Source organism: Copadichromis virginalis, linkage group LG9 (assembly GCF_057382275.1).
Source record: "Copadichromis virginalis isolate Kocher_CV1m ecotype Utaka linkage group LG9, C_Virginalis_male_GT1.1, whole genome shotgun sequence".
In the NCBI taxonomy this organism is placed as follows: Eukaryota; Metazoa; Chordata; class Actinopteri; order Cichliformes; family Cichlidae; genus Copadichromis; species Copadichromis virginalis.
Window position 1 is genome coordinate 3956804 of NC_140626.1, and position 25793 is coordinate 3982596.

General features: G+C 44.1%; 1 protein-coding gene across 1 annotated transcript in view; it reads right to left on the minus strand.

Annotated features, from left to right (window-relative positions):
- Window positions 1-25451, minus strand: part of LOC146701129 (voltage-gated inwardly rectifying potassium channel KCNH2-like) — a 28311-nt gene extending 2860 nt beyond the window's left edge. Inside the window, exons 1-2 of the mRNA XM_085469296.1 lie at window positions 24718-25451; window positions 2862-3092 (exon numbers count right to left, since the gene is read on the minus strand). Coding sequence (XP_085325422.1) covers window positions 2862-3092; window positions 24718-24793 — 307 coding nt within the window. The 5' untranslated portion in view covers window positions 24794-25451. The remainder of the gene's footprint in view (window positions 1-2861; window positions 3093-24717) is intronic.
- Between the last annotated feature and the right edge of the window lie 342 nt (window positions 25452-25793).

Consider the following 25793-nt stretch of genomic DNA (forward strand, 5'->3'; position numbering starts at 1 on the left):
CCTGAGTCACGCTTGCTGCTATCCTTCTGTCACAAGTCTCCACCCACTCCACCCTGCCTGCACTTGTCTTTATCTCTGTTGTGCACACATCATTGCTTTGGGTGATTGACCCCAAATATTTAAGCTGCACCCCTCCTTGCATCCTCACAGCTACACCTGTCTCCCTCTCATTCACACTCGGATTCTGTTTTGCTGAATTCCATCCGTCCTCTCTCCAGAGCATACCCCCGCCTCTGCAGGCTTCCACCTGCTCTCGCTACAGATCTGCAGACATCATGGTTTACAGAGAATCCTGCCTGGCTTCTTCTGTCAGCACGTCTATCAAAGACGATCTAATGTACTCTGCACTCACACATGTGCTGCACCAACCTGAAAGACTTCTATTGTTATGTACCCAGACTTGCCTCCCCGAAACACTGAGCACAACTCTTCCTTCTTCAACTTCCACCATTTAATCCTCGTCGTTGCCTTCACACGCTTCATCTTCTTGATTTGCAAACTCATTCTACAACCTACTACCTGATGCTGCCTAACTACACCCTGACATCACATTGCAACCTCCTATCTCTTTCAAACTGCACCTTCTGCACAAGATATAATCTAAATGTGTGCACCATCTTCCAGTATCATTTGTCAGCCTGTGTTCCTCCCTCTTCTTCTTCTGTGTTCACCACAGCCATTTCTATAAGACACACACTATCTGTCCTTCTGCATTTGTCTCTTTAACACCATCTTTACCTCATCGTCTAAATGACATCCAACTTGTCGGGCATACACACTGACAGCATTTAACATCACACCTTCAATTTCCAGCTTCAGCCTCACAATCACGTCTCTCTTCACCTCAAGACTGTTCAGATACTCTTCCTCCAACATTACTCGTCTCTCTTCCTATCTGCACCATGGTGGAGTGTTTTGATGCTCTCGAGCTTACTTCCTTTCAGCCTAGTGAAGGACCTTGCACACACATATACCTTCCTTCTCTCCATCAAATCAGATCCTCTCCCTTTACCAGTTTTCCCACTGTCTCCAGACACACCTTCCCCCTTTCCTGTTCCTTTGTCTTCAGCCAACAGTGGCAGCAGAGGCAGATGTTGTTACCTGAGCCCTGACCAATCCTATATGGAGATCTCATTCTGGATAATCTGCACGTCTGATTCATTTTATGGACTTCTGAAAAATTAATCTAAAATGACTCTTCTCTTATTCTGGAATATACACTCAACAAAAATATAAACGCAACACCTTTGTTACTGCTCCCATTCCCCATGGGATGGACGTAGAGACCTAAAATTCATTCCAGATACACAATATAACCATCCCTCCCAAACAGTGGTCACAAATCAGTCCAAATGTGTGGTAGTGGGCACATCTGCTATATTGAGATAATCCATCCCACCTCACAGGTGTGCCACATCAGGATGCTGATCTGACATCATGAGTAGTGCACAGGTGTACCTCAGACTGCCCACAACAAAAGGCCACCCTGGAATGTGCAGTTTTTTGCGCTATTGGGGGTCTGGGGACCCAGAACCGGTCAGTATCTGGTGTGACCACCATTTGCCTCATGCAGTGCAACACATCGTTGCATGGAGTCTATCAGATTGTCAATTGTGGCCTGTGGAATGTTGGTCCACTCCACTTCAATGGCTGTGCGAGGTTGTTGGATATTCGTGGGAACTGGTACACGCTGTCGTATACGCCGGTCAAGCACATCCCGAACATGCTCAATGGGTGACATGTCCGGTGAGTATGCTGGCCATGCAAGAACTGGGACATTCTCAGCTGCCATCTGCCCTGAACAATGTGAACCATGATTCATCCGTGAAGCGCACACCTCTCCAACGTGCCAGACGCCATCGAATGTGAGCATTTGCCCACACAAGTCTGTTACGGCGACGAGCTGGAGTCAGGTCAAGACCCCGATGAGGACGACGGGCATGCAGTTGAGCGTCCCTGAGACGGTTTCTGACAGTTTGTGCAGAAATTGTTTGGTTGTGCAAACCAATTGTTCCAGCAGCTGTCTGGGTGGCTGGTCTCAGACGATCTTGGAGGTGAACCTGCTGGATGTGGAGGTCCTGGGCTGGTGTGGTTACACGAGGTCTGCGGTTGTGAGGCCGGTTGGATGTGCTGCCATATTCTCTGAAACGCCTGTGGAGAAGGCTTATGGTTGAGAAATGAACATTCAATGCACGGGCGACAGATCTGGTTGACATTCCTGCTGTCAGCATGCCAGTTGCACGCTCCCTCATTGCTTGTGGCATCTGTGGCATTTTGCTGTGAGACAAAACTGCACATTCCAGGGTGGCCTTTTGTTGTGGGCAGTCTGAGGTACACCTGTGCACTACTCATGATGTCAGATCAGCATCCTGATGTGGCACACCTGTGAGGTGGGATGGATTATCTCAATATAGCAGATGTGCCCACTACCACACATTTGGACTGATTTGTGACCACTGTTTGGGAGGGATGGTTATATTGTGTATCTGGAATGAATTTTAGGTCTCTACGTCCATCCCATGGGGAATGGGAGCAGTAACAAAGGTGTTGTGTTTATATTTTTGTTGAGTGTAGTACGATAGCAATGAATATACCACATGTTTCTACATATACCTAACAAACATGTATTACTGCTACTGCCATCTCAATTAAAGCAGCTAGCATGCTAACCTCTCTGGCACACCACACCTTCTGTCCCCAACACAAAGTTGACACCAAGCTTTACTCTTCTGCCACTATTAGAAATGATCTGCTTGTATTCCCTTAAATGCAGTTTCATCTCTCTCAGGCCAGAAACAGGTGCACACATGAGCAGAAACAGCTCTGAAATGACGAGCACAGCATCGTTTGGTTTTTCCTACCGTCTTTTCGGTAAAGGTTGATCTCCACCTTCCTCTCCTCCGACCCCAGGAGGGCCTGCGCCATCTGGGCGATAGCCAGTCGCTTGGTGTCAGGTCCATACAGGAAGTTGCACGCGCATGGCTTCTGCATGATCTCAGCCCTGGAGTAGCCACACATGTGGCAGAAGCCATCGTTACAGAAAATGATGGCGCAGTTCTCCACTCTGGCGTTGGCTATGATAAACTTGCGACCTGTGGGTGAAAGGACAAAGGTTTCTGCTCAGTTATTTACTTTTCACTAACACAGCAACACCAACTCAACATATGATCAAATGAATGAATGAAACAGGTAGCTCAGGTTAATCGCATTTATCCTAAATGAAAGCTACGGTGACCATATTTGGATTTCCAAAAAACACTTGGCCCAGAAAAACTTTAATCATGCTGTTTGCTTAAAGAAACTTTTAACATATTTAAATGATGCCTTCTCTGTGCGGTTAATGAATGGTGAAATAAAAAATGTCATATGCAACAGTGCAAAAAGATAACTTAAAGCAGCAGCTCGGGGATGATGTCACACATGCTCTGTAGGAAAACCCGGACAGAACGTGAAAATGGACGCGCCCGAGGAAAAGAGGACGGTTGGTCACCCTATGAACACTCAGGAGGATTCAAATATTTTAAGGTGGAGGCTCGTTCCCGTTCACGTCTTGTTGACGCTCTAGCTAAGCAAGGTTTTTCAGCCAACGGCAGACTTCCCTGGCCCAGGTCGTTTTATCCAAATCTGTATCTTCATTGTAACAACATTCAAAAGCCACCAGAGGCAGCATTTCCACATTTTCTTCAGACTGCTTCTGCCCTGAATGACAAAAACCACTCAGACATTAAGCTAATATTAGCAGCTATTCTGTCCTTGCTTCTGTCAAACCGAATCTCCAAAGAGATTCAGATTTATTCATTTTCAATTCTAATATTAATTGAAACAAAGAAAAACCTTTCAGCCTGCTGCTACCCAACAAACAGCACCACATGTCCTTTTTGGGGCACATGATTTTTGGCACTTCTGCTGCTAAAATAACACTAACATGCAATAGAAATTAAAGTTTGTTTGTAATTAGGTCCAAAACTTGACACGGCAGCTGCAACCCTAACAGCCTCTTCTTCCACAGAGTGTCTCTCCTGTGAACCACTTACTGTAGAAGGAGCTCTTTTGCTCCCTGGCCTCTGCTCAGTGTCAAAATATGATATCAAGAGAGCTTTAAACACACTTTAAACAGACACTCAAACATGTTCCTTTACTCAGGACTCTCACTCACTGTTTCATATGCTGTGAATAAAAAGTGTCTTTAAGGTAAATCTCGAGCGTCTTTGGCTAACACAGGAAAACAACATAAATGAAAGAGTCTGAGTGGGAGTGTGTTTGTGCTGTGTTAGCCTGACAGCCTGCCAGTTTGATAGATGGCTTCCACTAAAGAGCATTAAGCTTCTGAGAATGTTCCTTGTTTCTTTCACTTAGCCCCACTGTGGGAAGAAGGAAAGAGAAAAGAAAGGATGAATATAACAGATGTAAAAAGATCACTGAGGAAGACTTTGGGGAGAAAGAATGAAAACAAATAGGACACAAGCATGAAACAGCTGAAATAATGAATGCAGGTATTTGGAGAAAGATCATGAGAGAGCGGGAGTAGAAGAGAAGTGATCCCAACTGTTGTCTGACTGAAGCAATAACTCTGCATTAATCACGGTGACCACATCACATCATCGTCCCTGATTATTTCACAGTTTGACTTTAAATTCAGTTAAATCCAAGTCTTTATTTATTCTATTTAAATTGTTCCTGGAGAGATCTTCCTAAGTAAGCTGACTTTCTCTTAGGCTCCAAGAAGTCGAACACTAACTGCTGTTTTTAGCAAACAATTTCCCCTTTACGTAGGCTGCAGAGAGTCCTGATGAAACATTTGTGGCTGAAGAGCTGATGCCATTGTCTGTCATAATAAATGTGCAAAATCTTTTGTTTATTTTTAGCTTTCAGCAGCAGGTCACATTTTCTACGTTCCTCTGCAGTCACTCAGCGTCCTGACTGTTCCACCTGAAGACCAGAAACCTGACAGTCAGCAGGTCCTGATGCTGCCCGAGATGAAAATCCAGCACTGATATTACTCGGGAAGATTGTCATGTCAATAAAAACTCAATCAAAATATTTGCCAGTGATCAGGCTATTTTAAACGGGACTAAACTGTTTTATAATTAAGGTGTTCAGAACAGCATTTATTGTAATGTAAAAGTTGAATTATAATCATAATAATCCTGTGAGTCAGCCTGTGTGCTCATCTGAGGTAACTGGAATAAAAACTATTTATTATTTTTAAGTGGAAGCATTTAAGAATATAATCCTGTCGACAAACTGAATGTCTAGTTGCAGATGTTGTAAGCTACGGAGATTTTGTTATCAGGAAACACTGCTCATAACATTTACTGAAGAAGAAAGAAACACACGGACTAAAGCCACAGATTGTGAATAAAACACAGAGGTCATAATTGACTAAATGAACATGACATCGTGTTCAGCTGGATTTGAAACTTCCAGATGAGACTGTTCACTGTAAGGTATTTACTGATTTCACACAGACAGCATTTCAAAAAGTGGAGACCTGAGATTGAGACTTCTTAAAGAGTTTCTCTGTGACCATTATCTTCTACAAAAATAACAGTCACTCGAGAGATCTCCAAACACATTTAAAAGCCATTAGAAAGGCAGCATTTCAAGCTAGACATGCCCGTTATAATGAGGAAAAAGGCCTTTAAGGGACAGAGAGCTATTTTTCAGGGGGAGGCTGCAGATGGGAGGTGTGCATCAGAGGACTTTTTATGAGAGCTTTGGATAAAGGAGAGTCGAGAAGGATTCGCTTCTTTGGGTGGCATAAATCATTTAAATTAAGGTAGTAAGATGTTTGCTGCCTGGCAGATTCTTATTTGTGGATCTGAAAAAGAAACAAACCAGTTTGACTTTTTTTGGTCATTTTTATTGTAGAGCTTCCTCATGAATGATAAATCTTCCCCAAGGACTTCAGGCTATGATAAGGGAAGAACACCGTATCGCTGCAGTGACAGACGTGACTCTTGTGATTAGTTTTTGGTCAGTGACTCACACGTCGGCCCACACTGTACCTAGAACTGGCCCAACTCCTAGGAAACTGCTTTTAATGCTACAAAATGTAATTTTGTACATAAATGATGACAGTTTGTTTTGTTTTAGTGTAGAATGTGGACACAGAGCCACGTCTTTAATAATCACCACGTGAAAAAAGAGGCTGGGCAATAACCACAAAGCACAAAAGTAAAAACTGAGAAAGACTAAACTTTGAGGCTCTAAATCTATGACAGGGAAGACTAATGACGAGCAACATCCACCAGCTCCAGCCAAACGTCTTCACCTCGCTTACTGATTGTTGCCTTGTCAGGAAATGTTTGAGAGCCAAAGCTGGCTTTTCTGTCAGCCCAGGGAGCAACTTTCTGAGCTGTCTCAGTCAGTATTCACAGCCGGGCTCATCTGCGACTCAGCGCCAATATTTTGGGAGAAGGTAATGTGTCATACATTGATGAATGAATGAATGAAATTAAACCCACGTCGGTGCACTGGGTCAATTTTTCTTTCTAAGTGTTCTTCATTAAACTTGATTATGAAAAAGTCCCAGGAGGAGAAGATGGTAGACGGTCATTATTCCCTGTAAATTACGTCTACGAAGAGGTTCACAGAGGGGAGTGTAGTAATTCCCTCTCAAATAGTGATTTATAAGTCATTTTATCATCACTGGCAAGACATGCATCTGCCACACCCGACATTTCTGCACATCACATTCCAATCCAGCTCTGCCCATCGATATCACGCCTCCTGTATCGGGCTCGAGTTCGTGGAATTAGTTTGCAGACTCATGAGTCATTGTTATTGGAAAATGTGTCCCTGTTTCAATTGTCGAGCTGTAACTTGCTTATGGGGATATGATTATTTTTGATTGAGTGCACATTTCAGTGTCTATGGGTGTTGTGTTTACTTTTCTGCACTGTGCAAACATATAAAAGTCCAGAAAGGAAAACAAACTACACTTGCAAGGTCCATATATCAAACGATCACTATGGCATTACTGAGAGTTGAAAAACTGTCTAAAGTCTTTCATCTTTAATAAAATGATCAGCGTTCTGCTCTACCAGGTGTAACAATTGAGTTTAACATCCAGGCATCCATGAAAACGGAATTTATGACATTTAACGGAGTTAGAAGTTAGCAGGGAGTTAGCTCGCTAGCTTCTATCTAAATACAATATAGCATGTCCTGACTGCGGGGTTTTGGAAACAAATTCAAACGTACAGCTCTGCTATCACTTCCAGCATAAATGAAGATAGAAAACTAAACAGCAGTGACGTTTGTAGGGTTACTGAAGTTGGGCTAGCTGCTATATAATGATGTGCTACGTGACCGCTAGCGACACAGCTATGTTAGCATAATATAAACAAGCTAACTTTTTTTCCACTCGATAAAAGTTAACGTGAGTGTTCTCGGTGGTCAGGAACAAATGTAATCGCATGGCAGGATGCTGTAAAAGGACCAAACTTCAGCCAGGAGAACAACTGAGATAATCCATCCACAATACGAGGTTAGTCATTCATATACTGCTGCATGGGCTGGGCTGTAGTTACATCCTAAGGTGTTAAAAACTGAGCTTAAATAAATGATTAGCGGTAATAAAAGCCGAGGGAGATCAACAGTGATCACTGACTGTTTTAGGAGCTTTTTGAGATCAAATAGAAGAAAATACATAACATTAAACATGTTAACAACACAAAAGCCATATTAAACGCAGACTACTTTAGACCCGGAAGTAGGATTCGTCACGTCATCACTTAACAACTGGATAGCACATTTAAAAACCATTAAACTAGCAGGTGGAAGACAATAATTAACCAGGCATGCAAGATAAGATAAGATAAGATAAGATAAGATAAGATAAGATAAGATAAGATAAGATAAGATAACTCAGGAGTTAAAACAATACAAAACATTATCCAAAGGCAGACAAAGAGGTGTAACATGGGGGGACATTCACATGATAGATACACTTAGGTAGCCGAGAAGGCCAAATCAAAGAAGTTTTCAATGGAGATTTGAAAGTCTGAACTGAATCAGACACACCAATGGGAGATTGTTCCAGAGGTTGGGTGCTACTGAAGCGAGGTTGCACTAAGAGCAATTGACCTGATGATCTCAGTGCTCTCCTAGGAATATACAGGCTGAGGAGATCATTAAGGTAGCTGCGCTGTATTATTCATAATTTTAAAAGTGAAGAGTACCTCTGTTTCCTAGCATGACGTGACCATCAGTGAATGTTGGGCTCCTGAATGGAAACGTCTGCTTTAAGCGCACCGTTATCACATCCTCTCCCCCATCGCTTCACTAAAGAGACACATCATCAATCAAAGCTGTCCATCTTGAATCCGACAGGCTGTTCTCGCAGCAGACACCAGCGGTGGACAGACCTGTTCAGGTATTCATGGAAACACTGAAAATCAGTTGTGTAGATGCACTTGAGACCTGTCTCCATGAATTAGTGGCAGCAGCTGCCCTCAGGGGCTCATAAAGTTTGATGGGTTTGTCTGGCTGCAATAAGCACTAAGCAATGCAAAGGCAGAGCTGAGTGTGTGTACTGTATTTGTGTACTTTCTGCACGTCTTTTCCAGACCGCTGAGTAAATGGTTTTCAGTCTGTGGCCGAAAGAACCGAGAAGATGTTATTTTTTTCCAGGCTGTTTAAGGTAAAGCGTTTTGAGCAGGGGTGGAAAAATGTAATTATTCTTTAAATATAAGACACGCAGCCACATGAAGAGGACGTTTGGTGCAATTGTGATGCAGATGTACTGTATCTGCTAAATGACAATACCTCAACCAAAGGAAACCAGGCTGAGAGAGGGATTCAAACAGAAGCACCAGAAAGAATGTCGCAGGCTGCTACTGTGTCTTCAGACATTGTCTAGTGGAAAAGAAAAGAAGACGGACAGCAGAAGAGTCAGCAGGTAGAGCATAAAAACTCGGGTGACTCATGGTTTAAGCTGCTCGGTGTTTAGAACACAGCTGGACATGAAAGAAAGCCGGCATTATTCTAGCAGGGAAGAGGTGAGGAGCTGTATTATTACACTGCAGGCGTTCACAGAGGAAAGTGCAGGAGATGGCAGTATTTGGAAGCAGAGGGCAACGTGCACAAATTAAACAAGGGTGATGGTGGGCAGCTGTACACAGCGTAACATTTCTTCTCATTCTGCTTACTGCACACTTCTCTCAAAGGTGCTTCATACTGTCCCCAGCGACCTGATGCCGTCTGTGGTTGTATTTGTGACTGTGACAAGCAGAACTGAACTAGTGTGAAAATGGAAAAATGTGCACAAATGTACGAAAATCCAACATGTTTAATATTAAGTGACGGATACGAAACATTATTTAATAACCTGCAGTAATAAGTGTCTAACACTACCTGCTGACACTGACAGGATTATGTAGAACTGAACAGGTGGAACTGCACATACATGTATGGTTGTTAGGTTTGCACTACTACTAGCAACTTACTAAAATTCTACTTTAAAAGAATGTCACAGTTATTTGAATGTTTTTCTCCAGTTACCAGATGACTGAGAAAGTATAGCTGAAGGTGTTCTGCACAGAGGGAGGAGGGCAGGGAGCACTACAGATGTGATGTTTGCTTTGAGAGGATTGATCTGGAGGAGAAGGTCAGAAGCAGTCGTCTGTGTCTTTGTGGATCTGGAGCATATAATAGTCCCAAGAGGGCGACTGTGGTACTGCATGAGAAGTATTTGAGGGTGGTGCAGGCTGCACAGCGTATGGTGATGTCCATGCGTTATAGACAGCAGAAGTTTAAAGTGTTAAAAACAAATATGTATTATCTTTAACACTTCATGAGCAACAGCAGGGGTGTCAAACATTCTGGTCCGAGGGCCAGAATCGGCCCAGCAAAGACTCTGGTCCGGTCCTGTGGGTGTCTGGGATCTGTGAACGAGGGCACACACTTTCATCTTTTAACTGTATTTTCATAAAGTTTACAACTTGTCCTACTGATGAAGATCTCCCCCATCAAAGTAATAGATAAACAATTAAATGACAGTTTCTGTTTTTTCCACTATTAACAAGAGAAAGTTCTTTTTTCCCTCATTTTTAAGAATGTGCTCGCTGTAAAATTTAAGATGAATTATTTAACAAAAACTTTCTTACAGTCATTGGACAGTCAGAGTATTTTCTGTAATAGGCCCAAAGAGTCGTGACAGTGCTCCTTTATTAAACAGAGCAGCGTTTCTTTACCTTGTAGAAAAACTGAGAAGTGCTCTTGCGATTGCACTCCTTTGTCTTATATTGAGATATCACAGGGATGAAATCCACAGACAGTAAGGGGATTTTTACTGTATGTGGCCACCGATGCAAAGTGACTCTTTGTGATTTTCTACGTATGTTTAAAGAAGTGTTGGGAAAAAGGTGAACGTGGGAAAGTTGCACAGTTGTTATGGCAACTGTCACTCAGGCAAACAAAGATTGAAGGGAGACCACAACCCTCATTCGAAATGATGAGCGTAGCTTAAAATGAAGCCAGTGACGAGGTGCCTCAGCTCGACCCCGTATCGTTTAAAAAAATGTGGTCCCTTCAGCACTCAGTCACAGCCAGCTCTCATTATAAATAGTTTTGATGATGGACAAAACCCTGAGCGGTGCAGTATGCATACAATATGCAGCAGCCTACTTCCTGGCGACTGTGTCCTGTTTCATTTTATAATAAAATGTAAATGCATGTGTCCATACAACACAATGTATATAAATAATACATCTTTATCACATTAGTTTATGAATCAGTGACATTTGTATTCCAACATGGCATCAGGATAGCAGTAAATATAAAGTCAACTCTCCATAATGTCCGTCGGAGGTATTAAAGGTAATCAAAAGCTCCCCAGCTGACTCTGACTGCTTCTTCCTTTCTCCCCATAATTTCCCTCTAAGGAGCTTTTGAAGCCAGTGAGGAGAGAGCTGATGCAGAAGCTGATTAAAGGCAAGTTTTTCAGGAGGAAAACACGAGTTCCTATTCCCACTGACACACACTATGCCACACATGCACGCAAACACACACACATATATGTATGATTTCAGCTGCACATACAGACCTGCTGACACAGACTGAATAATTCACCAGGACCAGACCTTGAGGGCCCCTGAATCTGCCCGTGTGTGTGTGTGTGTGTGTGTGTGTGTGTGTGTGTGTGTGTGTGTGTGTGTGTGTGTGTGTGTGTGTGTGTGTGTGTGTGCTATCTATTTGTTTGTGAGTGATTGAGCATGTATCTGTGAGTGTGCGTATGTGCTAGGAATCTCCCTGAATACTAGGCAGACAGGGAGGGAAACCCGTGTGTTAGAAGTAGAAGTCAACACACCAGCTCGTTGCCTGCTAGCTACAGAGGGAGCGAGATAAGGAAAGAGGGAGTGAGATAAGGAAAGAGGGAGCGAGATTAGGAAAGAGGGAGCAAGATAAGGAAAGAGGGAGCGAGATTAGGGGACAGAGAAATGTGAACGGGGAAGGGGGGAGAAAAAGAGGACGAAGCAGATGTATGCTGACAAAAATCGTTCAGACGGGCTGCAGCGATTTTTATGCTTCTACCCATTCCTAACTGTGCAATTGCCATGGAAACGAGAAATATGACACATGCTAAATTGTCAAACACGGAGCGCTGACACAATAAATTCAGACTAAATGTAGGACCCCTCATATTCCACAGTACCTCTTTGCATCCCACAGGCTGTAAGTTTGTATTATACCAGACTGAGACCCTTTGCTCTGTCTGTTATGAAGGTTACTGTTACATCATATTCATGACTGAGACTCGCGGCAGACTTCATGAGATTAGTCGTGTTTCCCGTCTCTCGCTACATGCACGATACCATCGGGACAGAAAGCACTACGCAGCGAGTTCTGGAAAAACAGCGTAAGCAGACATCTGACATGTGCGTTATGGCACCACATGGCTTCCACTTGGCTACAGTTAGTGTTGCCATGGTTACAGTTTTACACAACTGAGCAGCTGAAAAACAAATCTCACGTTAGTGTCTCAGGATGTGAAGCTGCACCCCAGGGGCGGCGTCAGTGTTTGAAACACGACTGTACGTGCAATAAAACGTCATGCGCTACGCTCGCTCGCGAGCAAAAGTGGCGCCCTAAACGATCGAGTCCTTTCAGAAGCAATCTTTGCACTGATTGAATGAACATTCAAACAAAACAGAAACCCTCCAGATTTTGACTTTGTAATCCATGTTTTTCATCTTTAGTTATCCTTCTTAGGCCACACTCATCTTATTTTTCTCTTTCTTAAGCTGACCTCTTATTTACAGTTACACAGGGCAGTTGAAATCACAGTTCAGTTGTTTTTGTACTTGCAGATCTAAGCAGAGTATTATTTGTTGTAGTAATTCTTCCTGTTCAGACAAGCCACTAAAGAAATGTTTCTACTGTGTTTCTGGTGTAAGTGATGGAAGAAATGCACACGTCAGGTCCTGTTTAAAAATCTCCACCAAAAAAACTTAATGGACAAAAACGTTTTACTCCATCCATTTGTTCTATTTGTCCACAGCCAGCTCTTCCTGCTCTTCCAGCTCTTCCAGCTCTTCCTGCTCTTCCTGCTCTTCCTGCTCTTCCAGCTCTTCCAGCTCTTCCTGCTCTTCCTGCTCTTCCTGCTCTTCCAGCTCTTCCAGCTCTTCCTGCTCTTCCAGCTCTTCCAGCTCTTCCTGCTCTTCCTGCTCTTCCAGCTCTTCCAGCTCTTCCAGCTCTTCCTGCTCTTCCAGCTCTTCCAGCTCTTCCAGCTCTTCCTGCTCTTCCTGCTCTTCCTGCTCTTCCAGCTCTTCCTGCTCTTCCTGCTCTTCCAGCTCTTCCAGCTCTTCCTGCTCTTCCTGCTCTTCCAGCTCTTCCTGCTCTTCCTGCTCTTCCTGCTCTTCCAGCTCTTCCTGCTCTTCTGTTGGGAAACAACAGTATTCCCAAACCAAATGAGAGATATAATCTCTACAGCACATCCTGAATCTGCCCCGGTGTCTCCTCTCAGTCTGATATGTCTGAGAATCCACACCACAGAGACGTGAGGAGGCATTCAAGTCAGCTGCCCAACACAAGTCTTTAGTTTGATGTAGACGAGTAGCAGCTCTACTCTGAGCCCTTCCTAAGTGACTGAGCTCTCTATCCTGGGGGCAGGCTAACCCTGTAACCCAGACATCATCTGAAGAAGCTGGCATTCACAGTCTTATGTGGTCACTACCAACAGCTCTTGTAGGGACGCAGATCAGCAGGTAACTCGACAGCTTCCCTTTCACACTCAGTGTTAACTATGACAGACTGATACGGTATCTGCAACACTCCTGACCCCGTACCAATTAATCTGTCAATTCCACACTCCCTCCGTCACTCATAAACACCTCATTTACAAACTCCCGTGGATACTCCACCCTTTCTGACACAGAAGCAGACTTGGAGATGTTGTGTTTTATTCCCAGTGTTGCAGATACACCAGAGTAGGCTGGATGGTGCTGTTTGATGACACCAACAGAATCAGATCATCTGCAAAAGATGAAGTGAGATCTTGAGAATACCGAATCTGACAGCCCAGGTGGGTGGAGTCCCCCCACCCCCCAAGAAATGCTGTCAGGTCCACAAAACACACGCAGACTCTCACAGCTTTAGTTCCCCTGACAGGGTAAGTAGGCGGTCCGATGCTCCGTGGACAGGACAGAAACTACTGAGCAGCTCTGTGTTCAGCTTCTGCTGAGAAATAAATCTGACTCTCAAACATTCTTTCAAGTTTCTAAACAAAGACAGAAAGTTACAGATGAGCTGCTCCCATTGGTCCATTTGGTTTTGTGCCACTATACGGCCCCACCGACAACACTGACTCACTGCCTCCACGTACAGCAGGATGCATGTTGGACACGTTTCTGTCAAAGACATGTCAACCTAACATTACCCAAACATATGTAACAGTATGAGCACTACCTAAATGTTACTATCCTGAATGTGGCTCTTCAGTGTGGCTGAGACATTCTAACATTAGAAGCAGCTCATGTGACCGACTGCTGAGGTCAGAGCTCCGGTTTTCCACAGAAAGACGATTGTCTTGTTTTCTGCATCAGAATAGTTTTTGCTGGCGCCGTTGGTCTGAATTATAGAGAGCTTCAGAGAAATGATGAGTAGGTATAACAGTCACTGAGTCATACGCTATGAATTGTAAGGGGGTGTTTCTACCACAGTACTAGTATTTTCTTAGCAGCTTAGCAGCTGTTAGTGATAAAGCAGATGCGTCATCTTTAAAAGTCTAAAGCCACAAACAAAAAAGATTTCTAATATCGCTTTAAAAGATGTTCACCATTAGGGACCAAAGGGAGTTATATTAGGAGCGTTCCCACCCAGAGTCGACCTTTCAACTTCTTTGTTAGAAAACAGCAGATGGAGAATTAGATTCAGAGCAGTGATGGAGGTCAAACATTTCCAGCATGTAAACCGATCCAGCCCCCGGCTGTCAGCTCACAGGTGGGACATGTTTCTGCCTGAGTCGGTAACCAGCTGATTGGTCAGTCAGTCAGCTGCACTTGCAGTCAGCTCCCACAGTGCCAGAAAAATAATGACATATATCCCTCAACTGGCACAGCACAGCACAATGAGCTATTCCAAGATTTACTTGGATTTTTGTCTCATTACAGATGCCGGCCTGACACTGTCAGCAGCACACAAGCACACACAGTTGGAGAAATGCTGATGTCATCAGTGTGAGACAGCTGACAGGAGGATGTGGGGGGATCCTGTCATGTTTTGACGGCTAAAGCATTTGTGTCCGTCCACATAAGGTTGCATTTTTGGAACAGTTTCTAAACAGCATCCATAAATAATACATTTCCAGGAATGACTTTTTATTTATTTACTGAACAGAAAAGTGTTGACAAGATTAGCAGTTAGCACACTGTGTCAGCTCCTCGTGTGGGGAGAGACACGGCACCACACACTCTGGAGACCCAGCAGAGCAGACATGCCAAGCACAGCCTCTCATTTATTTAAAGACATGTTGCACATGCATATTAGATATTAGTAATATGAGTTGACTCTGGACCATAGGCAGTAGTTTCCCTGAGCTCAGTACGCTGTATGTCAGGGAAACAAAGAGGCAGACAACAACTAACAAGACATGTTCATCCTCATAAAGCTTCAGTGCACTTAGTGAGCACCAGCAGTTCACATGTGAACAGTTCAGCCAGCGATTCCTCTTTGGTGACGATGCAGTAAGTGAAACTGATGTTTCTTCTCTTCTTAATATGGTGTAAACTTTAACCCACTTCACATCATTTCAAATCTCATTAATAGTAATTATGGCTATTTAAATAAACAGTAATTATTCTTAATGTGAGCAGTCTATTAGAGTCTTAAACTTCTCGGGCTGAAAAAGTACCAGAAACTTATGGCGTTATTTTTGTGCCGCTATTCTGAGCGCACATAAAAGAAAATGCAGGTGCAAGTGTTGCATTTTGAGGAGAAATTTATTTGGAGCGAAGAAAAGCTCAATTTGAGTGAGCAAAATTCATCGCTGCGTGCAAAAGATGTATTTCAGTGTTTGCTATTATCCACACACACACACACACAATAGCAGCCCCGCTCGCTCGGTTTTTGCAATTTTTTTTACGTCCCCTCAGAATAGCGGCATAAAAATAACGCTAAAGGAAACTGAAGTTCCTTAAATAGCCACATATTCACTTTATTCTTCACTTGAGCCACTCTGGTGTCCACTTTAGAATCACATGATGCATGTCGTTGAACTATGGGAAGCTGTGGGAGCTCCCACACCTTCTTACCTGTGTAGGAGCAGAGAACATGGGATCGCTGCACATTGATCAGCAGGTTCAGTTAGTGACAGTGCTAACCACTGAGCTGCACAACTGCTCATACTGCAAAGCTGCATTTAAAACTGCAGGTTATGAGCATTTCAGTGTGACGAAGCAAAGGAGACAGCAGGGGTTTTGCACATGCTCGGGTCGCAGCTTTCACTTTCATTCATCATATTTGTATTTTTAATCCACCACTAAATGTTTAAATGCTTACTGTAGCACCTCACATCTAACTTTAACAGCAGCAGAAGTAGTCCGGTGCACATTCGAGATGAATGCATTTCTAAGGTCATCTGACCGAAATCTCCAATCTCCTGCTGAGCATTCTCGGTCATGCGGCGTGGAACTTTTCAGAGTTCCAGTCCCCAACAGTCGTTAGGAGTGATAATCCCATAATCACTGCCATCCTTAATGGGCTGTTTCGCTCTGAAGTGTCTCAGGCTACAGTGTGTACCGCGTCTCCCTGTGCCTTAATGAAGTTATGCAGATTTATGCAAATGAGGTCTAATCCCCGGGACACTGGGGACTCCGGGGTCCTTAAGTCGGTTAGCTGGCCTTTTCTGTGCCACCACTCTTGAGGTGGCACAGTGAATGAGAGAGGAAGTCCAAATGAGCGAGTGAAGACAAAGCAAGAGTAGATGAGAGGTGTGTGATGAAGTTTCGGAGGAACCCGTAGGAGGGCGACTTGATGAATGGGAGGGTGAGAGAGAAAGGGCAGCTGCCGGGAGATAAAGCAGTGACAGAGTGAGGCACAGGCTGAGAAGGAGAGCAAAGCACTGGGATCTACCAAGAACACGGACAGGAGGCTGGGCTATGCAGTGATATTTTTGGATTTAGAAAGATAGGAGGTGCACTCCCTCAGAGCTGTTCTCCAGAAAAATCTGAAACATGTGTTGATAACAACATCTGAGGATGAATTCCTCCTGAATAAGAAATGTGTCTGTAGTGCTTCTTGTTTCTATAAATGAGCAGTTCTTGTAAATCAATATTCCCTGACCTCCTTTCTAAGGCTCCTCTGCATTTCATATCAAAGGCTTGAGATCTGCAGACTCACACCTGCTGAGATTTTTGCAGCATTATAAGAAGCAGCTGTGCTCTGTGACCAAACCTGCAATCGACTGAAATGCATAACTCCATATCTCACATGATGCTTTCTAGCATACTGACCAAAGCTACAAAGTTGCATTATTCCCTCCAAAGGCAAACATGGGTGGCACAGTAAAGTCAAAATACATTATTCCAGCAAACTAGTTCAAGGCAGATATGACTGAATCCTGCAGTCGGGAACTTTGTTTATGCTGTTTTTAAACAAGCGGCCGATTCATCAGCGTTGATCACTGTGAGGGGCAAAATATGGGCAATGTGGTAATGTGTGTTTTTTATCATTTTAAAGATACATGTTAGTAGTGTCCATTTACTGTTAGCTCGACATGTTATTGTCTCCTCAAACATACTTTGGATACATTTTGTTTTCCTATTTTTATTGTGTTTTGTGTGCTTTTGCACTTTTTTCTGTTTGGAGGTGTTTGAACGGACAAATAACAAACAAAATCATAATTTCAGAGGTAACAAGGCAGTACATGCAGGCTAAACTGCAGAGTTTGCAAAATTGTGGTGCATTTTACAGTAATAGCCCATTTTGAATTAGCAATGATGAGGTACAACTGTCATTATCTCAAATAGATTTTCATAACAAATACTCTACAGTAAGGATAAGGAAGCTTTAATTCCAGTTGTTTCCTGCTTTTTAAAGCTAACAGAGGGAATCGCAGCTCAGATCTACTTTGAAATGTCGATTTAGTTTTCAGTTCAGCCTGTGTCACAGACTTCTGATGCAGTTGTAACTGAACGATGACAGAATGGCATCCATTCAGTCTTTACGTGTCTAAACTATCAGCCCACAAAGAAATACATGAAGTGTGTCCACGGTGAAAAACTCCTGAGTGGGATCGTTTCTTCTTTATTCATCTTTGCTTCCGTCTCACATCAAGGTGAGGGATAAACCTCCTGATTACCTGACTGGCTGCTGTTGATGCACTCAGGCTTGTCTCCTGTTTTCATCTCGGCATTAGGAAAAAAGCACAGTAGGGAAGCATCGTTTGATGCATTAGTCTTCGGGGCACTACTTTTTCGTTTTTAATGAAAGGCTCTACCAATTAAAAGCCGATGATGTGGAAGGAGGTGGAATCCTCCCAGACCCTCGTGGCACGAGAAAGAGTGCGTGCGTGCGTGCGTGTGTGTGTGTGTGTGTGTGTGTGTGTGTGTGTGTGTATGTTTCAGCTTTTCATAAGTTCATTTCTTCACAGGGGGCCCAGCATGCTTACAGCTTTATTGACTGGTAAGCTGATTATGATGAAACTACAACACAACTCAAGCCATTAAAGCAGAAAAATACAAACGCATAACACTGCAGCATTTGACCTCACGCACAACTGCAAAATCTGGTCCTTAGCAGGCCTCAAAATCAAACACAACCTCGGGGAACAACAAAATGAGTTACCAAAAATGAGGCCGAAAGGCAGAAATATGGTGTGAAAAACTAAGTTCACCTTTTCTCACTTCAGGAAAAGAGAAATTAACAGCTGAAAGCGAGATGTTGCTAAGCAAATGCATTTGATTAACTGATCATCGGTGAGTGTGAGCTCCTCTAAAAGGCTGCTGCTGTGGTGCATTCAGGTGACTTAATGCCAAGCAGGGAAACATCAGCACCGATCTTAGAGAAGCAGCTGCTGCTACTCATCAATCTGGGAAGGGTTATAAGCCCATTTCCAAACAATTTAAAGTCCATCATTCCACAGTATGAACGGCTATTCAAGTGGAAAATATTCAAAATAGTTTCCAATCTTCCCAAAAGTGGACGTCTTAGCAAACGTATCCCAAGGTCAGACCGAGTGTTGCTCAGAGACACTGTGAAAAAAACTACCCAAGAGCAACATCCCAAACCTGTTGGCCTTGATCACTTTTGGAACAACGTCCTTTGGACACATTAGTCCAAAGTGGGGCTGATTGGCCATGAAGTACAGTTCCAAGGGGGGGCACCCTGCAGTGATTGGGCTGAACATGAACTGTTCTTCATACCAAAGTAAGGCCGTCTGTGTGACAGTCATGACTTGGCCCAAACACCAGGATAATGATCCCAAGCATATCAACAAATCTCATAAAGCCATATTTTAGGTTTAATGTTTAAACAGGAGTGTTAATACAACTGTTTCATTGCTGCATTATAATAAAACCGAGTGTGTTGAGTTTGTTGCAGAAGAACGAGGCGATAAAGGTGAATCTTTGCTAACTTTGAATTTGTTACAAATATGTTTTTGAGCTGAGATGGATCGAATTCCAGGGAGCAGCTGAAGCAGTGAGTGTAACAAACTCCTCTCCATCCTTAACAGCAGCAGAGTAAGTTTAAATGTACCATACCTTACTATTCTAAAAACGTGACTGTGGTGTCAGGTAGCTGCCACCACCAAAACAACGTGCGAGCGTGGGCGGCATAATCTGAGTGAAGCTGCTCATTATAAAACCCAAAAGGAAGATAGACAAATAATTGTTTCAACCTCATTTCAACAAGGAGACGCACAAGCTGGAGAGAATGGCTACACACCCTCAGCACCCCCAGCAGGTACCATGTTGCTTCGCTGAATACGTGCCCACATAATGCCAGAAGGAAGCTAGGCGTGGCTGCACGTTGGGCATCTGTGGAGAGAGGAGAAGGGTGGAGGGAGATGGAGGGAGTGCTGGTTGTCAGCTGAGACGAGGAGCAGCAAGGAGGAAGGAGCAAGTTGGAGAGGAGAGTGTTTACAAGCTCCAGGAGTTTACAAGTACATGAGTGTGTGTGTGTGTGTGTGAACGAGAGACAAAGAGAGTGTGAGTGAGAGACGAGTGATTTCACAGCAGCAAAGTGCGATCTCGAGGCTCTGACTCACTCCTGCCTCCAGCAGCAGAGTTGCTGTGTTTACACCCTCAGAATGAAACAGATGGAGCAGAAGAATAAGGTGAACCACAGAGGAGACCCTGCTCTTTCTGTTTGTTTTGGACTGTTTAAGTATTGCCAATATTGACGTCTTTTTGTAGGTCATTTTTAATATTGTTGAATTTTCTAATATCATTTTCTAAACTGTGCATCTGTAGGGAAACAGGCTACATTTGTTCTGCATCGCTGTCACAGCCATCCAAGAAGAAAGCAGATGGAGCGCTCACATGTCCGATCACAGCCTGATCCATGTATTCGAGCCGTATGTTGTTGTGGGTGTATGTAACATTTCTGTCTTCCTGCCCTGGAGCATCAGGTGTAACCTTGAGTGGAAACCATCAAAGCCCAGAGAAACATGGAGCTCAAGGACGCTCAGGTGGCTGACCTTCTGTCACCGGCTGACAAGCAAAAAGAGACTCAACAGGCAAACTAAATTCTGTTTACACTTTATTCTATTAATGCATGTTGTTTGTGTGTCAAATCAGTTCCTTAAAAGTCAAAGGTTGGTGTAAATCTGACTAAAGAATCTGACTTTGCAAATTTAAGAAAATGAGGAAGCTACCGCAGCCTGTTGTCTGTGTGTGAATCTGACGTAAGCAGCAATTTAGGATTCGACAAAATGTGGCAACACGGAAGCAACGACTGTGCTTCCTCTAACGGTCAGGCTCCAAAGGTGAGTCAGGCCAACGAGACCCCCGTTAAACCTACCAGAACTCAAATGTTTGTGTTTCAAATGTAATCACAGGGTTGGATTGTGTTAACTTTTAAAGGTAAGGGAGTGGACACCTGGAAAGTGATAACTGCCTGCTAGAGTCTAATTATCAGTAACTACAGTGGGATGCAAACGTTTGGGCAACCTTGCTAATAGTCATTGTTTATGCACCTGCCTGATTGTGTTTAAACAATTATCGCACACTTTCTGTAAATCCAATAAACTTCATTTCACTTCTCAATTATCACTGTGTGAGTCTCCTGTATGATATATTTAACTGACATTTTTATTGCAACAATCCCACTGTGTGCATGAATACAACAGGTACATCTGACTTTTCAGGCAGTAGAAAATTTAAACTGGTATATCAGCCTGATCGAGTGTTATTCATGCAATGACAGCGAGCTATCTGATGCCTTCTCAAACAGGAAATGGTTAATATTCTCTTAGGAGACTTCAGAATATGGAGTTTGCCTGACATTACATTCATTACATTAATATGCAACCAGGTCGCCTAAAACTAAAAAGCAGAGCCAATTATCTGTCAGCTCTGGCCCAGCGTTCAACACTGACCGCAGTGTGTGAAGGATGTAGACTGTAAAGCTACCTGGAGCTGCTTAATATAACAGTGCACTTGTACCTTTTCGAGCAGTCTGTGTGTGTGTACATGACAGTGGGTGGGAGTGCGGGTGGAGGAAACGGGGAGGTGGGGTTTCTATGGCAATGAAGTGTTTGTGCTTCAGCTGCAGAACGGCAACATCCTCCCTGGAGGACAGCGACTTTAAGAGTTGTAATCTGGCAAAGTCTTCTCTGAGGAGCAGCAAACACACAACACCACGTGAGCCTAAAGGTTGCTGCGACCTCCCGACGTGTAGAAAAGGAGGCCCTGTCTGTGGGCGGATCACGGGACATGCAGAGCGAGGGACGTGCACAGAGGATCAGGGTACAGTAAGGAGAGAAGGTTGATAACGGTGCATGTACATGAGTTACGTGAGCTGGAAACCTTGACGGCTAAAAATGTCCTCGTGTGTTTGAGCATCGTTTCCCGTTGACTTATCCTGTTATTGCCTTTAATTACATTTAATGTTTCATCTAAATAGCGGTGTTCAGAATAAACAGAAAACCAGGATCAGTAAACATATTGTAGCCCATGAATTATACATTCTCTGTCAAGGCCACTTGGAAATGAGCACGTTTTCAAACAAACTACAGAAACACAAGGTTGGGAAACATTTCGAGTCCTGTAACACTGAATATATGAAGTAATGACTATAGAATACATATGAAACTGTAGCTTTTATTTCACCTTTTTACAATAAATGTCTGGGTGTACTAGTACACTGTCCTCATTATTTGAACTTTAGCCGTGTGTAGACCCACAGTGTCGTATCATACATGACAGAATTTAATGTTTCCATTTCTCAAGATTTTTGTTACTAATAAGTAACTTTTATCATTTATCTGGGTCATTCTCAGCAGTGATCGTTACCCAGTGCTAAATTAGTAAGTAGGAAACAAAAAAGTGTTAAAAAGTATAGAAATAATGAAAGTATTTGATATTTGAATTTCCACCATAAGTTTGATGGTGCAACATTTACTTCTGTCTGCTGCATTTTGTCACTTTTATACTCCATATATAAGCGTGCGTGCGTGTGTGTGCGTGTGTGTGTGTGTGTGTGTGCGCGTGTGTGTGTGTGTGTGTGTGTGTGCGCGTGTGTGTGTGTGTGTGTGTGTGTGTGTGCGCGCGCGCGTGCGTGTGTGTGCGCGCGCGCGCGCGTGTGCGTGCGTGCGTGCGCGTGCGTGTGCGTGTGTGTGTGTGTGTGTGCGTGCGTGCGTGTGCGTGTGTGTGTGTGTGTGTGCGTGCGTGCATGAAGTGTTCATGTGAATATTTCCACCTGGAAATCTCATTTTTCTGATTATTCTGACATCGTGTGGATTATCTGTCGTTGTGTTGCAGCAGACTCTGACAGGTGTAAGCTCTGGTACCTTGTGGAATACTTCTGAACAACATAGTTCTACCTCACAATCACAGTAATCAGCACTTTCTAACGTTATAAAAACGTGCCTGACACTGGTGTCTAATGAGCCTTCTCACCTGATACATCTATAGCTCAAAATGACCTTTGAGCAGCTCGCATGTCTTCCGAGTGGCCTGACAGGCCCTACCTTTGCTGAAGCACACGCCTCCTTTTCCTTAACGATCCTATTTAGACCTATCAGATGTTTGGGGGGCAGGGACAATCAAAAACACCTGGAAAGAGGTGGTCGTAGGATGTTTGGGAGAAATGTTTTCAGAGTAATGGTGAAAGAAACAAACAAAATTAAAAGTCTGTTGACATGTTTCTGTGTCTAGTGTAGATTATAGCACACGCTTCGATCTAAGGCCGCGAGAGCTGCTTGATCACCTTGTTCTCACACAGTATTTCAGGTGGTAAAGTTTGCTCCTTAATCATCTCCTCCATGCTCAGCATCAGGCTTTGTGATATCAGCACATTATTGTAGAAGCCACCCCACCTCAAACAGAAAAACTCTCCGCTCTGCTTCTTGTAGCATGACGGCTGCTTCACCCTCACTGTGCTCCACATGAGGAAGCTTTCTTCACTTACTGTATATCTGAGCAAAAAGAAGCAGCCGGATATTAAATGCTGATCAAATGAAGCCTCTTACAAAGAAAAGGCAAAGATCTTTACTTTGGATTAATTTCAGCTCTCAGTGCCTTTTCCTTCAACCAGTTTAGGGCTTTCTTCACAGATCTTGGTGTCCATTTACACTCCTCCTCTGTGCCTCCCTGTTCATTGCCCACATCCGCCGGGCACTATGACAACAGCACCAGCAGCAGGCAGGGTTACCCCAGCCATAAGCCTTCAGCAGTCATAGAAAACGACCCTGGGAAGGCGTTCAGATAGCACCGATGTGAACTTCTTTGCCCTTCTCTCATAAACACGGGAAGCTTCCTGCCACACACTGAACCAAATGCAAATCCTCAGGAAAGAGACATTTAAGATATGAACACAGTGGAGTGAGTCGGCAGCGTTCCAGCGAACAGCTGAATATGTTCACCTTTGCAGAGTCATCCACGCTTATCAGCATGGAAAACTAAGCAGAGCAGGATTAATGTCAATTACCCAACTCCAACGTCAATTATTCAACTCGACTGCACATGTGTGGAGTTTCTTCTCAGCACCTCCGTGTGAGGAAAGAGTGTTTTTATGTGAAAACCTTATTTCATTTTCAGCTGCTGTCGTGACTGTTAGGAGTGCAGAGTCACATCGCTGGCTTTTCCACAGCAGGCCTGTAAACTACCCAAGAGCAAGGTGCATGGTAGAAGGCAGGCAGCTTGTTTTCTGTGTTTAGACAGGGGGTCCCGAGCAAAGACTTTAATTCAGCCAACATCTGAATGTTTATCTTCTCCGCCCTGGAGAAACTGACATTTTAAAGAGGCATTTTAATCCCTTGCGTCAATATAGCCTTCACCAGCCTGGAAAATGAATGGCAATGACACACATCCACTCTTTCTTCCTCTGTACGCCACAGCCTCATCTTCATCTGCCCCGAGGTGCAGAGAACGTGCTGCTCACGGCTGCAGAGGCACGTCTGAAGTCTGGTCACACGCTCGTGGTTGGGAACAACATGCATGATTTGCATCAAAGATAAAAGTGCCACAGGGAGGTGGGGACAGGTGGAGACAGCTTTGAATTTCATGCCCATGGGCTCTTATGCAAAATCCATCGGTTCAGATATATTGTTTGTTTTTGAAGCTTGCTGGAGATCGATTAATGTGAAACAGCGATTTGGAAGGCAAACGAAACTCAGAATGGTTTCAGCGATTACTGAGTATAAACACTGAGGACGAACCTGATTCCATGAAAGCAAGTGTACTAAAGGATGCAGATACTAACCTTTAACAAGAGGCTCCAAGTAAACTCAGGAGCGCATCAATCTACACAAGCTGCTGCTGCCGTGAAACGTTTGGCATCCGTAAAGTTTCGCTCGATTTCTGATTGGTTTCATTTATCACAGAGTTCCGACCCTTGTGACGTGTCACGGCCATTAAGCATGCAGGGGACACCATAATTGAGGCTAATTCTGGAAAACAACGTGTCACCTCAACGTCTACATCATTAGGATGCTATTTCTAACAGCTCCCGAGTCAGCAAATCAATCACTACCGCCGGGCCTCGATGAAAGCAAAGCAGGCTGTGGACGCTTGGATAAACAATCTGAAGGAGGAAAATCTAGATTCTTACTTTGACTGTCAAATTTCCTGATGATGGTATCCAGGAAGGTGTTCTGCGGAGCCACATGGCCCCTCCGGACTGGCATCTTCGCTGCAGTGGCCCCTGGACTGCGAAAGACTTTGCGGGACTTTGAATAATATCACAGCGAGAGCGCAGTTCTCCAATCTCCGCAGCCGGGCGCACGACGCTCACGGCGCTCCCGGCATGGACGCTACAGCGCCAGGCTCAATCCGGGGGCCAAAGTTTTCCCAAGTTTGGCCGCAGAGAAAGTGAAATCTCTTTCCACGAGAAAGTGAGGAAGAGGAGAGTTCTGGAAAAGGAGGCGCGCTGTAGGATCTGAGCCGTTTTTTGCCCTCCAGTTTCCAGCCTGAGAGGCGCGAGCGTGTCTGCTTGTGTCCCCCGAGGGGAGGGCCGCCTGTCAGGTGATGTTCCTCCTGCTCTCACACTCGCTGGAGCGCGGGGGACCACTCATCCTGCACTACAACCCGCTCCCGTGAAGCGAGCTTTCCGACGAACCTCTGTGGAGCCATGGCTCTGGCGCTGAGCTGCGCGTCTTTATTCTTCTCTTATTCCACCTCCTCCTCTTCGCCACCTGAAGCTCAGCGCGTTTCACTGGGGAGGAAATGAAGAACACCGGATTGGTTGCATGAAAACAGCAGAGCTCAAGAACAGCAGCTTGAAGCGTCCTAGATCAGTGTTTTTTTTAGGAGGTGTTCACTGTATCTCTCTCCTCCATCTCGCTGTGCGCTCTGCCAGATGACTTCAGCTCCACTGGCTTCTAACTGCGTCTCTTTTTAACCCTTTGCGCATCAGGAGCGAGATAGCCAACCTTTGATGGGTGGAGGAGAAGGAGCGCGCTCTCGGCCATCCCTGCTCTCCTCACCCCAGAAAAAAACTGCTTATTACACCTCCAAGAGCTTTGCAGTTTGGGGGTTTTGGTCGCTGAAAACGTGGCCCAGATATCATTAAAGAGCACTGCAACTGATTTAAATGCCTCAAAACAAGATCATTTGTCACAAAGATGATCTTGTAATGAATGTGTGGTGCAGGTGATGGTGGATACGAGCTCTGAAAGGCTGCCGTTG